This window comes from Castanea sativa, chromosome 10 (genome assembly GCF_040712315.1).
Source record: "Castanea sativa cultivar Marrone di Chiusa Pesio chromosome 10, ASM4071231v1".
NCBI classification, from domain to species: Eukaryota; Viridiplantae; Streptophyta; class Magnoliopsida; order Fagales; family Fagaceae; genus Castanea; species Castanea sativa.
Window position 1 is genome coordinate 37,925,642 of NC_134022.1, and position 13,882 is coordinate 37,939,523.

At 34.2% G+C, this 13,882-nt stretch overlaps 1 protein-coding gene, 1 long non-coding RNA gene and 1 pseudogene across 2 annotated transcripts; 1 reads left to right on the forward strand and 2 right to left on the reverse strand.

The window, feature by feature from the left end:
* The first annotated feature begins 559 nt into the window (after positions 1 to 559).
* Positions 560 to 3,424, forward strand: LOC142612480 (protein FAR1-RELATED SEQUENCE 5-like; annotated as a pseudogene).
* Positions 3,425 to 4,306: 882 nt separating this feature from the next.
* LOC142613904 (uncharacterized) lies at positions 4,307 to 6,948 on the reverse strand. The gene is made up of 3 exons (XR_012840323.1): positions 6,501 to 6,948; positions 5,001 to 5,254; positions 4,307 to 4,426 (listed from the first exon to the last, which is right to left on the reverse strand). It is a non-coding gene; the product is annotated as an uncharacterized LOC142613904 (long non-coding RNA).
* A 1,006-nt stretch (positions 6,949 to 7,954) lies between these two features.
* LOC142613274 (uncharacterized) lies at positions 7,955 to 12,281 on the reverse strand. The gene is made up of 7 exons (XM_075785559.1): positions 11,773 to 12,281; positions 11,053 to 11,091; positions 10,872 to 10,942; positions 10,306 to 10,370; positions 8,961 to 9,050; positions 8,786 to 8,878; positions 7,955 to 8,587 (listed from the first exon to the last, which is right to left on the reverse strand). Exons 1-7 carry the CDS (start codon positions 12,084 to 12,086, stop codon positions 8,153 to 8,155), a joined length of 1,107 nt encoding a protein of 368 aa, XP_075641674.1. The 5' UTR covers positions 12,087 to 12,281; the 3' UTR covers positions 7,955 to 8,152.
* Between the last annotated feature and the right edge of the window lie 1,601 nt (positions 12,282 to 13,882).

Sequence of the window (13,882 nt, forward strand, 5' to 3'; positions counted from 1 at the left end):
TCCGACAAGTTTACACAATTGAATTCTCCGCTGTCAACTTCAACCTCTGGGACACAGCTAGTATCATTTATTTGATAGTCATTAAAATATTTTTAGTTTCAAATATAATTTACTCCTACTTGTAATGTCAATTTTCTCCCTACTTGTAATGTCAATTTTTTCCTACTTGTAATGTCAATTTTCTCCCTACTTGTAATGTCAATTTGCTTTCTATATGTACCAAAGTGCAAATAAGGATGTACTTGGAGCTTTTTTATGTAATAAAGTTTATTGAGTGGAGCTATATGTACCACTTGGAGCTATTTGATAGCTGTTTTATGTACTTGGAGCTATATGTACCAATGTCAATTTTCTCCTATTGACAATGATAATTGTAATATTAGTGTAAAATTTTCCAATTAAACTTTAATTTTGTAATAGAACAAGTTTGCCAAATTGGGCAAGTTTAGTATTGTAATAGTACAAATTTTAAATTTATTATTATTTGTTGCTTATGAATTTTTCTTTCTTTTGTTTTTTATAGGTCATATTGAAATATAAAATTACTTGAATTGAAAATATGAGTGCAAACAACAAAGAACCTGAAACAGTCTCACTTTGTGATATGGTGGATGACTTAGTACATGATGAGTCAGAAATAAACGAAGATCAAAATAATGTAGACATGTCATTGGATGACTCAAATCAACCTTTTGCATGCAATAGGCATTCAGAACCACATCTTGATATGATATTTGAAAACTTAGAGGCTGCTCATGCATATTATAATGCACATGCAAGGCAAAAGGGTTTTAGTATATGAGTAAATCATACTCGAAAGAATAAAGATAAAATAAGGGTTGGAATTGAATATGTTTGTTTGAAGGAAGGATTCCGACGTCAATGTAATGAAGACAATAAAAAAACAGGTCCAGAGCGTGCAGAAACAAGAGTAGGATGCAAAGCAATGATAGGTTTAAAGAAAGTTGATGATACATGGATTATATGTAAATTTGTGGAGAGTCATAATCATGAGCTTCTTACCCCTAAGAGTACAAGTTTGCTTCATGGGCATAGAGTGATAACAAGTGCCCAAAAGAATCTTATAGATACACTCAATGAGTCAGGTATAGCCCCAAGCAAGATAATGTCTGTGTTAAGTAAAGAATCTGGCAATGATTATAATGTTGATGTATTCCAGTTGATATTCAAAATTATTTGGGTAGTAAAAGAAGAAAGTTGCTTCAAGATGGAGATGCTCAGGGAATGTACAAATATTTTATTGAGAGTCAATGTAAAAATCCAGGTTTTGTTTATGCAATTGAAGTTGATGAATATGGGTGCATAGGTAATTGCTTTTGGGCAGATGCTAGGTCAAGAATGACATACCAATATTTTGGAGATGTCGTTACCTTTGACGCTACATACCAAACAAATCGTTATAAGATGCCTTTTGTTCCTTTCACAGGGGTTAACCACCATCATCAATCTGTGATGTTTGGATGTGCTTTGCTTATCAATGAAACAGCAGAATCTTATACATGGTTGTTGAAGACTTGGCTTGATGCAATGCCTGGAAATCCTCCTTTTACAATTATAACAGACGATGACAAGGCTATGGCTAAGGCAATTGCAGATGTATTGCCAAATGCAACTCATAGATTGTGTATGTGGCATCTTTTACAAAAAGTTCCAGAACAGTTTTCTCATGTATATAATAAATATCCACATTTTCAGGAAGAATTTTACCATTGCATCCATGATACAATCACTATTGAAGAGTTTGAGTTAGAATGGAGTAAAATTATGGAGAAATATGGATTGGGGGATAATGATTGGTTGGGAAATATTTATATGCGGCGTGAAATATGGGTTCCAGCTTACTTACGAAGCTCATTTTGTGCCGGGATGTCTACAACCCAAAGGAGTGAAAGCATGAATAAATTTTTTAAAGATTATGTTCGTTCGAGTACAACGATAAGTGATTTTGTATATCAATATGAGATAGTTTTGAATGCACGTTATCTTAAAGAGAAAGAGCAAGATGTAAAGACAAAAAATTCAGTGCCAATTTTGAAAACATGTTATAAGCTAGAAGCAGATGCAGCCAAAGTTTATACAAGAAAGATGTTTATGAAATTTCAAGAAGAGTTATTTTGTAGTAAAAAATACAAGGCATCCAAATATCATGAAGAAGGAGTGAAGAAGATATACAAGGTGGTAGCTCATGGGAGAGAAAGTCCGTTCTATGAAGTGTCTCTTGATATTGTTGAAACAAAAGCTATTTGTACATGCCATATGTTTGAGTTTGTTGGTATTATTTGTAGGCATATCCTAGCTGTTTTTGTGAAGAAATCTCTTGTGCATTTTCTTTCATCACATTATATTTTAGAAAGATGGACAATTAATGCCAAGAAGCATATTGTGCATGAGATATCTAGTGATGTAGTACAGGTGGAGCCTCAAGTTTCTTCTACCATGATGAGAAATAGTTTGATGCTTCAATTTTTGGAAGTTGCAGAGGTAGGGTCACAATCGGAGAAGCAATACAAGCATCTTGAACAAACTTTAAGAAAAGTTCATGAGGAGCTTCTAGCCATGCAAGATGTTCAGGATGTTGATGATTTAGGAAGTCCAGATAATACTATATTAAATAGTCAAGTATTATCAAATCTTCCAATGACTTTGCGAGACCCTCCACATGTTCCATCAAAAGGAAGGCCTAAAGCTTTGAGACAAAAACATCCAAAAGAAAAACAATTGATGAAGAAGAGAAAATGTAGCATTTGCAAAGAAACGGGTCATGTGAGAACCAATTGTCCAACGCATAAACATTCCAGGTAATTACATGACTTTATTGAGTTGTATTATTAATTTAGTATTTAAATTTTGTGGTTTATAAACTTATTTCTTGTAGGGACGTTGCAAATACAAGCTTGACACCACATTCGGAGTCAATGCATCAACAACAAAGTCAAACTGAGGTTATGTAATTACAATATATTCAGTTTCAAGATAATACATACATTTGCTGATATTTTCAAAAATAAACCTTTACTTTTTTAAATTAGGAGTCTTCGATGGCAAGGTTGAACCCGTTAGTCATAGCAAATACATTGTGCTCCACAAGTTTTGTACAGGTATATGATGTATTTGATTTTTTTACTTAGTATAAATTGTTCTGTAATAGATGTTTTTGTTATTTATTCATTTTTTTTATTTATCAATCATCTTTAGGACTTTTTGCCACCTGTGACATATCCTTCTACATCGTCATCTACTATGCATATATATCCCAATCCGTCATCATTTACGGTATGATCACTTAGTGTTTAATTAGAATAAATTGAATTTTTTTTAACTATGTTCATTCTAATTTTATTTTTTGTATTTTGTTGTACATTCTTTTATGCAGGATCCATTACAACAATTCCAAGAAAGTTGATGTACAAACAAGTTTTGTGTCCAAGAGAGTGGATTGTAAAGCAAATATTTTTTGGTTATATAATGTTTAAATTGTCGTGGATAGACATAGAACTATCTTCTTTTTTGTATTTCCAACGTAGGGTCCACTTTTTTGTATATTGAACTATGACAGGTTTTATTCTAAATGAATGTATTCTCAATTAGAAATTTCTCAAAAGAATTGTGACAAATTTTATTTTAAGATGTATGGTCAATCATATGATCTTATATGAATTGAATTGTGACAGGTTTTTATTTCAAGTGAATGTATTCTCAATTAGAAACTCTTATAGAAAAAATTGTGACAGGTTTTATTTCAGGTGAATGTATTCTCCATTACAAACTGTTATAGAAAAAATTGTGACAGGTTTTATCCAGGTGAATGTATTCTCGATTAGAAATTGTTATAGAAAAAATCGTGATAGGTTTTATTCAGTTGAATGTATTCTTAATTAGAAACTCTTATAGAAAAAATTGTAATAGGTTTTATTTCAAGTAAATGTATTCTCAATTAGAAACTTTTATAGAAAAAATTGTGACAGGTTTTATTTTAGATGTATTTTAGTTTGTATGGTAAAGGAGCATTAGTTGACTTGAATTTTTTAAAAATTCATGACTGTCTGTAGAGCCTAAGATGTTATTTTTACTCTTTAAGTTTATAAGCCTTGCAGTAAAGATAAATGTATTGCCCGCCCACAAAATAGCATTAGCTCTACTTGCACAGGACGTCGGTCATCACTCTATTTGAGCAAACAAAAATCAGCTTCCCTTTTTCCCGTACTAGAACTTGAAAAATTGAAATCTAAAATCTTGCATTTGTAACTCTATTTTAAAAACTAGAATAAACTTTATACATAAAATATTTCTCAAAGTAATCCATTCATTTCCAAATCCCAATTTGAAAATTATTCCAACAGTTCTCTGTAACTTTTTAACAGCCCAGCCAAGGTAACAAAATTACCTCCAACATACATACATTAATCTAGGGGTGGCGATTCGTGTTCGCGTGTCGGGTTCGTGTCGTGTCAAGTCATGAGTATTCGACTACATAGGTCAACACTAACCTGACATGTTTATTAAACGGGTCAAGATTTCTCAACCCTAACACGACCCATTTATTAAACGGGTCAGTCGTGTCGACCTGTTTATCAGATTTTATCAAAATGAAAAAACAAACAAATAAATATTTTTAATATAAAATTTAGAACTAACGAGTAACTGCATCACAAATAATCATTCAAAGTTAAAACATATCCCAATATCACAAATAATCAATCATAATATGTCAAAGAAAATAAATCACAACAACTAATAAGTTTATATACCTAGAGTTTGAAGGGTATATTGGTAAAATATCATTTAATTAAACGGGTCAGACGGGTCAAACAGGTTCTATGTGTTCAACCCTAACCCAACCCATTTATTAAACGGGTTAGTCGTGTCAACCCGAATATGACACGAACCCGTTAAGCCTCAACCCATAACCTGCTAATTTCGTGTCGTGTCGTGTCGGGTTCGCGGGTCGTGTCAAATTTTGCCACCCCTACATTAATCACACACATGACAAAAGCTTAGAGCAGCTTTTTATTACTATTACTATTACTACATAATCAGATGTGAAATTGTTTCAAAGCTTAAGACGAGGCCACAACTGTTTTAGAAACCAATCCGAGACCTTGTTCCAAACCAGGCAGTAATCTTAGCCAAAATGATTATAAATTTCAAAAGAGAGAACTATTTAATAGCTGTAGACACCAAGATCTCTAGTCCTTTGCCAAACATTTGCCAGCTGCTTTTGGTCTTCCACATCCTAAGAAATTGAAATGAGAACTTTTAGCCAATTCATTAAATAAAAATTTACATGAAGTTCTTTTAAAGACACCAATGAACCATATGGCAAATTTAGCATTAGATGTACTAAAATAGCCAATCATGCATCTAAACAAATTTGCTAAAACATATTTTAGCAAATATTGAGTTCATCATCTTTATCGGAATCTTTTATGGATCAAACACACAATTTAAAAATAAATAAAAAAAAACTACCTCATGCAAAGAGCACAAGAGACATACACAACAAACAGGACAGCATATATATAATTAGCAAGAAACAGGACAGCATACACCTTATGCCATGGACTTGAGCATTAAGCTGCCATAGAAGAGCCACAGGACAGCATAAACAACCTAGTAGATACAATGCTTAAACAACTTCATTCTTTATATTACTTCCAATCCAACATGTAGTAATTGATTTCCAATTTAATTTTAGGCCTATAGAATGGTACCCATTGTTTACATCTAATTCAGTTGACAAATTGTTCAAAGACTAAACAAATAAATAGACTGCAATTCTTATTCAATGCCTAAAGAAATGGTTATCTTAGACAATACTGAATATACAACCATATAAAGTAACACTAAAGCAAACGCATAACAAAACCACAAAATTAAAAATGAGAACCTATGTTACACCTATTCATTACAATGAATTGGAACAACAAATGAGTATTCCCAACACTAAAACAACAACGACAACAGTATTATTATATTAGAATTAGGCAAAAATTTATAAACACATCCAAATTCAGTAATGTTTTATCATTGAGCTTTGTGAAAAATCACTAATTTTTACAATTTCAAAAGCAAACAAAAATAACCCATACACTTAGGAATAACAAACAAAAATAACAAAAACTAAGCAAAAACTGCTCTTAACACTTAGGAATCTAATCAAAACCCATCAAGATACCATAAAAAGAAAATAAAAAGCCAATTCAAACATCCAAGTTTTCAAAATCTATATTCTCAGAGATTCAAAGATAATCAAAAAGCCAATACCCTAAAAAACCCCATCCAGCCTTCTAAGCAACCATTTTACATACAAACTCAGAAACAAAAAACCAATAACGCATGACAAATGGACAAACCCAGACCCCAAAACAACCCATTAATCCTCTAAGAAACCTTTCAACAAACAGCTTGCCTACATACATTCAATCATCATCAACAAATAATTAAAGAAAAACCCAAATTCTTGACAAACCCAAATCAACCTTTTGAGAACAGACTGAGTATCAACGGTCAGGAGGGTTTGGTCGCCATATGTATAAAAAGACCCTTCTTTGAGAACAAAAAAATGGGCTTTGACACCGGGGAAGGCGTGAGCTTTTGTCTAAGGGCTGCTCCGGCGATCAGGCTCCGGCGATCAAGCTGTGGCGGTGGTGGAGGTTCGGCGTGAAGGAAGCAGAGGCATGAGCTTTCAGCTTTCTTCTGTTTTCTGTTTTGTGTTTTCTGGCGTGAGTTTGGGTGACTGGAGAGAGATTTTGTTTCTCTTAATAAAAATCCACGTGTCAATTTTTTAGTGGGTGGCGTAAAACACTGGTTTTACGCCACCTCCGGACCGAATGTTTTCTCTTCCAACAATGATGCATAAGTTGATGTTGGGGGTTTTATTTTATATTTGCTTGCTACATTGTAATGCAAATTGCATTTTGCAATTTTTCATAACGGGACATCATAAGTTGCTGCAATATAAAAGACAAGAAATCCTCGCAAAGCTCGCACATTCCTATCCCCAAGGTTTGATAATTACAACCACTTTCAAGTAATATAAAGACAAAATTTGACAACATTTTTTTACATTTGTTGAATTAATAAGTTTTTTATTAATTTTCATATGGCTCACTACTAGCATCACTTTTTTTACTTACAAACGATTTGCTACATCATCAAATATAATTGGGTTTTTATGTTGTGGCACCAGATTTATCCAATATAATTTTGTTTTTGTCACATTTGTTGTGTACGTAGATTTTCTCAGCACTTCCTTCTTTATCAACCATCAACATGTAGACTTTCTCACCACTTCCGTCTTCGTCAATCATCAACCTCCAGCGTTTATAATCTATACACCAGCTGTAATTTACTCTTTTTTTTTTAGGGAACGAACCCCCCTTAGACTTTATGACATGACATAATTTCTGGGCTGTTGGACTCGTTAAAGTCTGAAGTAGCATCATAAGTAGAAAACAACCAACAATAACTTGATAGATAAAGATGGACTTCCGTTCTGCAACTCAAACAAGTAGTTTCTAACAAGTTATGGGACTTCTTATCAAGATAAACTTATTTTTCATCTTTTGTTGCCGCTGTTTAAACTTAGGCGTTACTATAGACACCATTATATCTCCACAATCCATCAAAGACCCAGACTACATAATCACCAATGGGTGTTTTCAATCTGGGATTCTTTAGCTCAGTAAATTCCATCAATTTCTACCTCGGTATATGGTATATCTCGTTTCTTTCGGGTGTTTTTTTTACAAGACTATAAAAACCATGCCTACTAACAAGAACATTCTTGCAAAGGATCTGTGGCATTATGAGTGGTACCGATCATGTTCTTATGACATCTATTTGTAAATTTTTTGCACTAAATTTGTAAAGTAAAAACAAAAAAATCAACGCAAAAACATTGTTCAGCATCGACTGTTAATGAATCTACGAATCAAATTAAGTACTAAAAATGCATAAAAATGAAAATGAACTACTATATAATAAGTTTTCGTACCATTAAATACAAGTTCGATTGTGAAACAACCACCCGATACATATATATTGATAAATCAACATTCTAATACAACCTATTCAGATACTACACTTGTCTCTCTCTGTGTGTGCAGGCGTGCAAGTGCAGCACTCTGTTTTACCAGATATTATCAACATTTCCAAGGCTAGCACTCAGTCTCTTCTCCATCCAGTTAATAATATCCTGTCCAATCTCTTCACGTTCAGGCTCAAAGAGAAGGTCATGCAAGAAGCCATCATAAAGCTTTATCTCTTTGAACTTGGAAGCTGCCTCATTGTACAGATCCTGGGAGGCTAGAGGATCTGTGACTTTATCAGCAGTTCCATGAAGGACAAAGAATGGGACAGTCACTGACCTAAAGCTCCTCATTAAATAAGAAGAAATACGCAAGATCTCATGGCCTGTTCTCACCCGAATAGGTCCTGTATATACCAATGGATCAGAATACTTTGCCAACAGTGCTGCAGGATCCCTAGAAACTGGAATGCCCCTTTTGTTTGCACCCTTAAATTGCAACTTGGGAGCAACCACAGAAAAAATAGGAGCCATAGCCTGCATAATTGGACAAATTTTCATATGTAAAGAACCAGCAAGGAATCCATGATAGAAATTTATTCAATAATTAAGCACAAGTTACTTTCTCAAAGTTCATTGCCAAAACACGGATAAGTTGGTATTTTCTGGCATTCAACTCAATGCATTATTTAGCATATCAGATTATGTGCAAGCTGTGAACCAGGAAAAACATACCCCAACAATTGGATGTGCTGGCTTCACACGCAAAGCTGGTGAGGTCAATACAATTCCCTCCAGCATTTCTTCAATGTGAGTGTATGAAGCAGCCTATGCAAGAGGTGCAAATTATCAGGTTAGAAGTTCATAAAAGACAAAGTAGCGTGGACCAGTGTGTCTGTTTATGCCTTACCTTCAAAACCACAGCACCCCCAGTGGAATGACCAAAAAGGAAGCATGGTATTCCAGGGTTCTCTGACTTGATCTTTTCAAGGAATGCTCCCTGTTGAAAGAGAAAACATATATCACTATTTTAGAATGTAAGTAGAACATCAAATGATGAATGCTTTAAGAACAAGACAGACAAGGTAAAGTAATGCTTCAAATTTTGATTTGTTACGGTCTCCCAATCAGTGAAGATGGCAAGGGAGGGTGGTATTGACATGAATCAAGCTGACTGTGCTGACATGGAAAGAACTGAACTACACGGGCTGATAAACTTGGAAAAAATATAATTCCACGTGTTAACAGAAAGTATGGCTGCCCTAGATAGAGTGGTAAACAGCATTCATGAAAGCACTAAGTGCAACTAAGCTCAAGGGCCTCTTAAAGCCTAGGCGCAAAGCACAAAGTCCAAGCATGCACCTTATTGTTAAGTTACACACGCAACTGGTGTCTTGAACCATGACATCACCTTTCACAGTTTCACCTTACCCTTACAAGGAAAGGGGACGCAATTTAAACTAGAGCCCATTGCCACATTGTTCAAACATTATATATAATAAGTTGATAACGTTTACTAAAAAGATTCGAAACAAATAATAGAGAAAGTTAATAAACTCAAAATAGTAATTTATTTGCCTATTAGCTCAAATGGATAGTACAACTGCAAAAAGTTTTTAAGTTCAAATTTTACATAGGTTATTTCAATTTCTTAAATTTTATATGGTAAATTTGAAGACAATAATCAATGGACAATATGATTTTCACATAAAGTTTAAACTTAAAACATTTCATATTATTCTCCTGTGCCTTATAAAATACATAATTGTAATAGCTATAATCAAAATATAAGTAGAGGATTCAATCAAAAGGCAAAGACCAAAAAGCACAGGAATAGGAGAAATCATCCTTGCTCATGTCTTAAGATATGTAAACCAAAAATTGTTTATGTAGTACAATGCTTTAAGAATAGTGTCCCAATAATAAATCAATGCTTCATGTCATTTCCTTCAAGATCAAATGATTAACTTTAATGATATTTAAATTAGCAAGCCTAGGTGTGCTTTGTGCTTCTTCAAAAAACACCAAAGAAGATGAGCTTCGCTTTGGTTTAAGTATGAAAAGTGCTTAGAACTTGGGGCTTTAATCTTTTAAGTGTGCCTAAGCACACTTTTTAACTACACTGATGGTCCATCGGAAGCCAATCTCTGGGACTCAGGCAACGAAACCAAACGGTTGTAACAAAACGTTTTTGTATTCTTGAATTTAGCGTAAATGGATCAACAAAATTTGTAGGAATCCGAATTACAACTTACAGTGTCTGCAACAACATGGTCCAATGAAGGTACATACCCATGCAATCCATCGCTCCCACCGTGACCTATAAAAAAATAAATGAAAAACTCATCACCTAAGAACTTTTAACTAATCATCTTGAAAAAAAAAAAAAGAAAAAAAAAAAGATATGGTAATGAGAATAACAAGAAATTAAAAATTGATGATCAACACAAAAAGTGGGCTTGTTCATGATGCCAAGAGTAGCATGATCTCAAAAGAGAAAGGAAAGGGGGGGGGGGGGGAGAGAGGGAGAGAAAGAGAGAGAGATTGGTCCTCCAAATTAATGATATAAAATTCTATGATGGCACTTCTTAATATCTTTTGAACTAGCCTCTACATAATCCAGAATACTTATCATTTCAAATGATGACAAAAAGGAATTATTTAATACGATGCCCAAATATTTGGAGCAGTTTCAAAATTTATTATTCCTCCAAGTACCAGTAATGATACAAAACCTGTCCTTTACTCTTGGCATAGTAGTTGCATGCACAGCATTGTCATTTTAGAATTAAACAAGTAAAAGTACTACAAATGTTGGTACCTATCCAGTCCATTGCATAGACCCCAAAATTGCAGGATGTTAGTTGCCTTGCAAAATCAGCATATCTCCCACTGAAAATGAACATCAATTAGAGAGTAATCATAAAACTCCATTAGTTAACAACATATGTTATAGCATGGATGACAAAAATTACAAAAGGATTAGAGAAAACCAAAATTACCCGTGCTCATTAAGTCCATGTATGATAAGCAAGATGCCCCTGAAATTACAAACCACGAGTTCTTAAAATAAAAGTAGAGAAAGAGCAGCAGAGCAGAATAAAGGCCACAACAAGGAATGTACAAAGTAAAAACTGTACATGCTAAAGATGAGTGGGAACCAAAACCAGAGTCCTCTAATCCTTTCGTCTAGTGTCTCCTGGTGTGCCAGAATTTTATCAAGAACACACTAGGAAATCTAGAATACAAGTTAGCGACCTGCACATCTTGCAGATTAGCTCCACAGGACAATATATCTCTTCAAATGGATATCAAAAGCTCAAAATTAACACCAAACACTACAAAAACACTTCATAGACACAAAAAGTCCAATTCTTTCGTTCATGGGTTCGTTTCAATTTTCAATATCCCAATTCCAAACAAATAAAAATCCAAACTTTTGTTTAAACTTCGTTTCCATCATTCATCATTTTTCTCCATAACCAAACAGACCCATTTCAAAAGAAGAAATAGAAGTGAAAAAACTTACTTCACATCTCTTCAAACCGCATAATCCAAATACCAAAAAACTACAAAAACACACTTCATAAACATAAAAAGCCCAAATCTTTGCTTCATGGGTTGGTTTCAATTTTCAACCTCCCAATTCCAAACAAATGAAAACCCAAACTTTGAACCAAACAGATACCATTTCAACAACAAAAAGGAAGAAAAAGCCTTACTTTAAGTCACCGGAGACCGGAACCCAAGAGCGGCAGAAGACGGCATGGGAACCAGGGCCAACGAACAAGGAGTTGGAGCATCGGAGCCGGTGGTCATTACCAAAAGAAACGTCCAAATCTTCCGCCAAGGCTCTCCTTCTCAAGGTGTCCTCCTCTTCCCTCCTGCGCTTGCTTGAATGTTGAGAAGGAGAGAGGCAGCGGCGGAGGAGGAGGAGAGAGAGGAGGACTGTGTAAACGAAAATGAGAGAGGTCCTCAAAGCTCTCAGAATTGGGATTATTCGGTTGCTGGCTCCGGAGGTCAGTTGCTGCTCCATCTCCGCCGCAACGGGGTTGCTGCAGAGATAGAATTTGAGATTCTCAGAGAAACAGAGAGAGAGACAGGGTGTTTTGATGATGATGATGGAAGGCTATTTATATTTTATTGGTGACGGAGTAAATGAGAAGTTGGGTGTCGAGGTGGCGAAAGGTATTTATCCTCTGCAATCGTTTCGTTTTGCGTGTGAAAAAAAATACTGTCTATGATCGATCTATCTTTGATTCTATATGATCTAGATGTACACGTGGTACTCCTTGGGATGTGATGGAGTCCAGACTAGGAGTTGCATGATTTAGTACGCAACCCTGGTGCGACGGTCACTCCACAAATATAAATATTTGTGAAGTGTGGGTGTAGGATGTGGGGCGTGAGAGATAAGAACTAAGGTTCAAGTCTCTAAATAAATTATATCTTGTATAAAAAAAAAAGAGTTGCATGATTTATGTCTTAAAAATACTGTGTCACGCCAAAAGACTTATAGCTGAATTAACACCTTCTTATGTACAAAATGCTTGAAGGTTTAAGAAAGAAAATATTTGAGTTGCAGATTAGTAGCATGTTATAATTACCTATAAAAAAAATAAAAAGTAAATAAAAAAAATGTGTCACGATGCGAATGACCTTGACTCACCTAAGGGTGCCCCACGCCTTGAGTACTATGGTTTCAAGTAAGCCCGGTCAATGATCGTAGGTCATACGTATGACAAACTTGGTTTCGTCTTTTTCTGTTTCTTTGTCCTAAACAATTGTGAACTTTTGTTGGGTACTTTCAATTTCAAATAGGGAAACATTGTATGAGTCGGTGCCTACTGCCTACACGAGAAACTAGATGTGTTCAATGACGTGGCGTTATTCTACTGGTTTGTTTGAGGGTGGAGGCAATTAGATTTACTAGATCAGAGTTGATGTATAACCCACGTGATCTTCGGGCACAGAACCTTCCTATATACTATCAGATTTTGTTCAATCTGTCAAGACTCGAGCTGTATTGAGTTTAAATAATAATAATAATAATAATAATAATTTTTTGAAAATAAATTGAAATATAGTTTTATTGTTCAAAAAATAAGTTTTTTTTATAAAAAAATACATAAATAATTTTTTTTAAAAGGTTGCCCAAACATACGGTTGGATTTGGTTCGAAGTTGTGCGTGATTGGAGATAGCTTTTCCACGTGCAGCATGCATCAAAAGTCAAAGATCATTAGTATTTGTTTTATTTATTTATTTCCATTGGGTTTGGAAGCGAATCAGAACTAAATATAAAATTTTTAATGTTATAATTTTACTGTTATTTAAGTGTTGTAAAAATACGTGTAAGTAAAAATATACTATAAAAGTATATATTATATTGTTTAAATAATAAAAATTATTGTTCAAATAACATTACCAAATAAGCCTTAAAATGCTATTATATATGTGGATTCATCACACAATTTGCTGGCCGCATGTTTAAATTTGAATACTATCCAATTTAAAATTTGTATATGGCTTTTAATATTTTCATTCCAATGCTCCAACATTTTAAAAAAAAAAAAAAAATTCCTTTGCTCAATCCCTGTTCTCACGAAAAATTCTAAAAGTGGCATATTGTAAATAGTAAAAAAAAATTATGGGTCCAAAAAAAAGTGACAGGCAGCCATAGTCTGAAACGTAAGATAATTGTGACAAAAATTATGGCAAGTTATGTAGTATTAGAAGTTTAGAACTACTACCACTGTGCGCTCTTGATGCAATGGTCACTTCACAAGTATAAGTATTTGTAGGATATGATAGGTAAGGACTGAAGTTCAAG

Excerpts from the sequence above, each read along its gene's own strand:
- LOC142613274 (XM_075785559.1), bottom strand. The coding sequence starts at position 12,086 with ATGGAGCAGCAACTGACCTCCGGAGCCAGCAACCGAATAATCCCAATT. Across the intron at positions 9,051-10,305 it reads ACCATGTTGTTGCAGACACT|GGAGCATTCCTTGAAAAGAT; the intron begins GTAAGTTGTAAT and ends CTCTTTCAACAG. Across the intron at positions 8,879-8,960 it reads GGGGTGCTGTGGTTTTGAAG|GCTGCTTCATACACTCACAT; the intron begins GTAAGGCATAAA and ends CCTCTTGCATAG.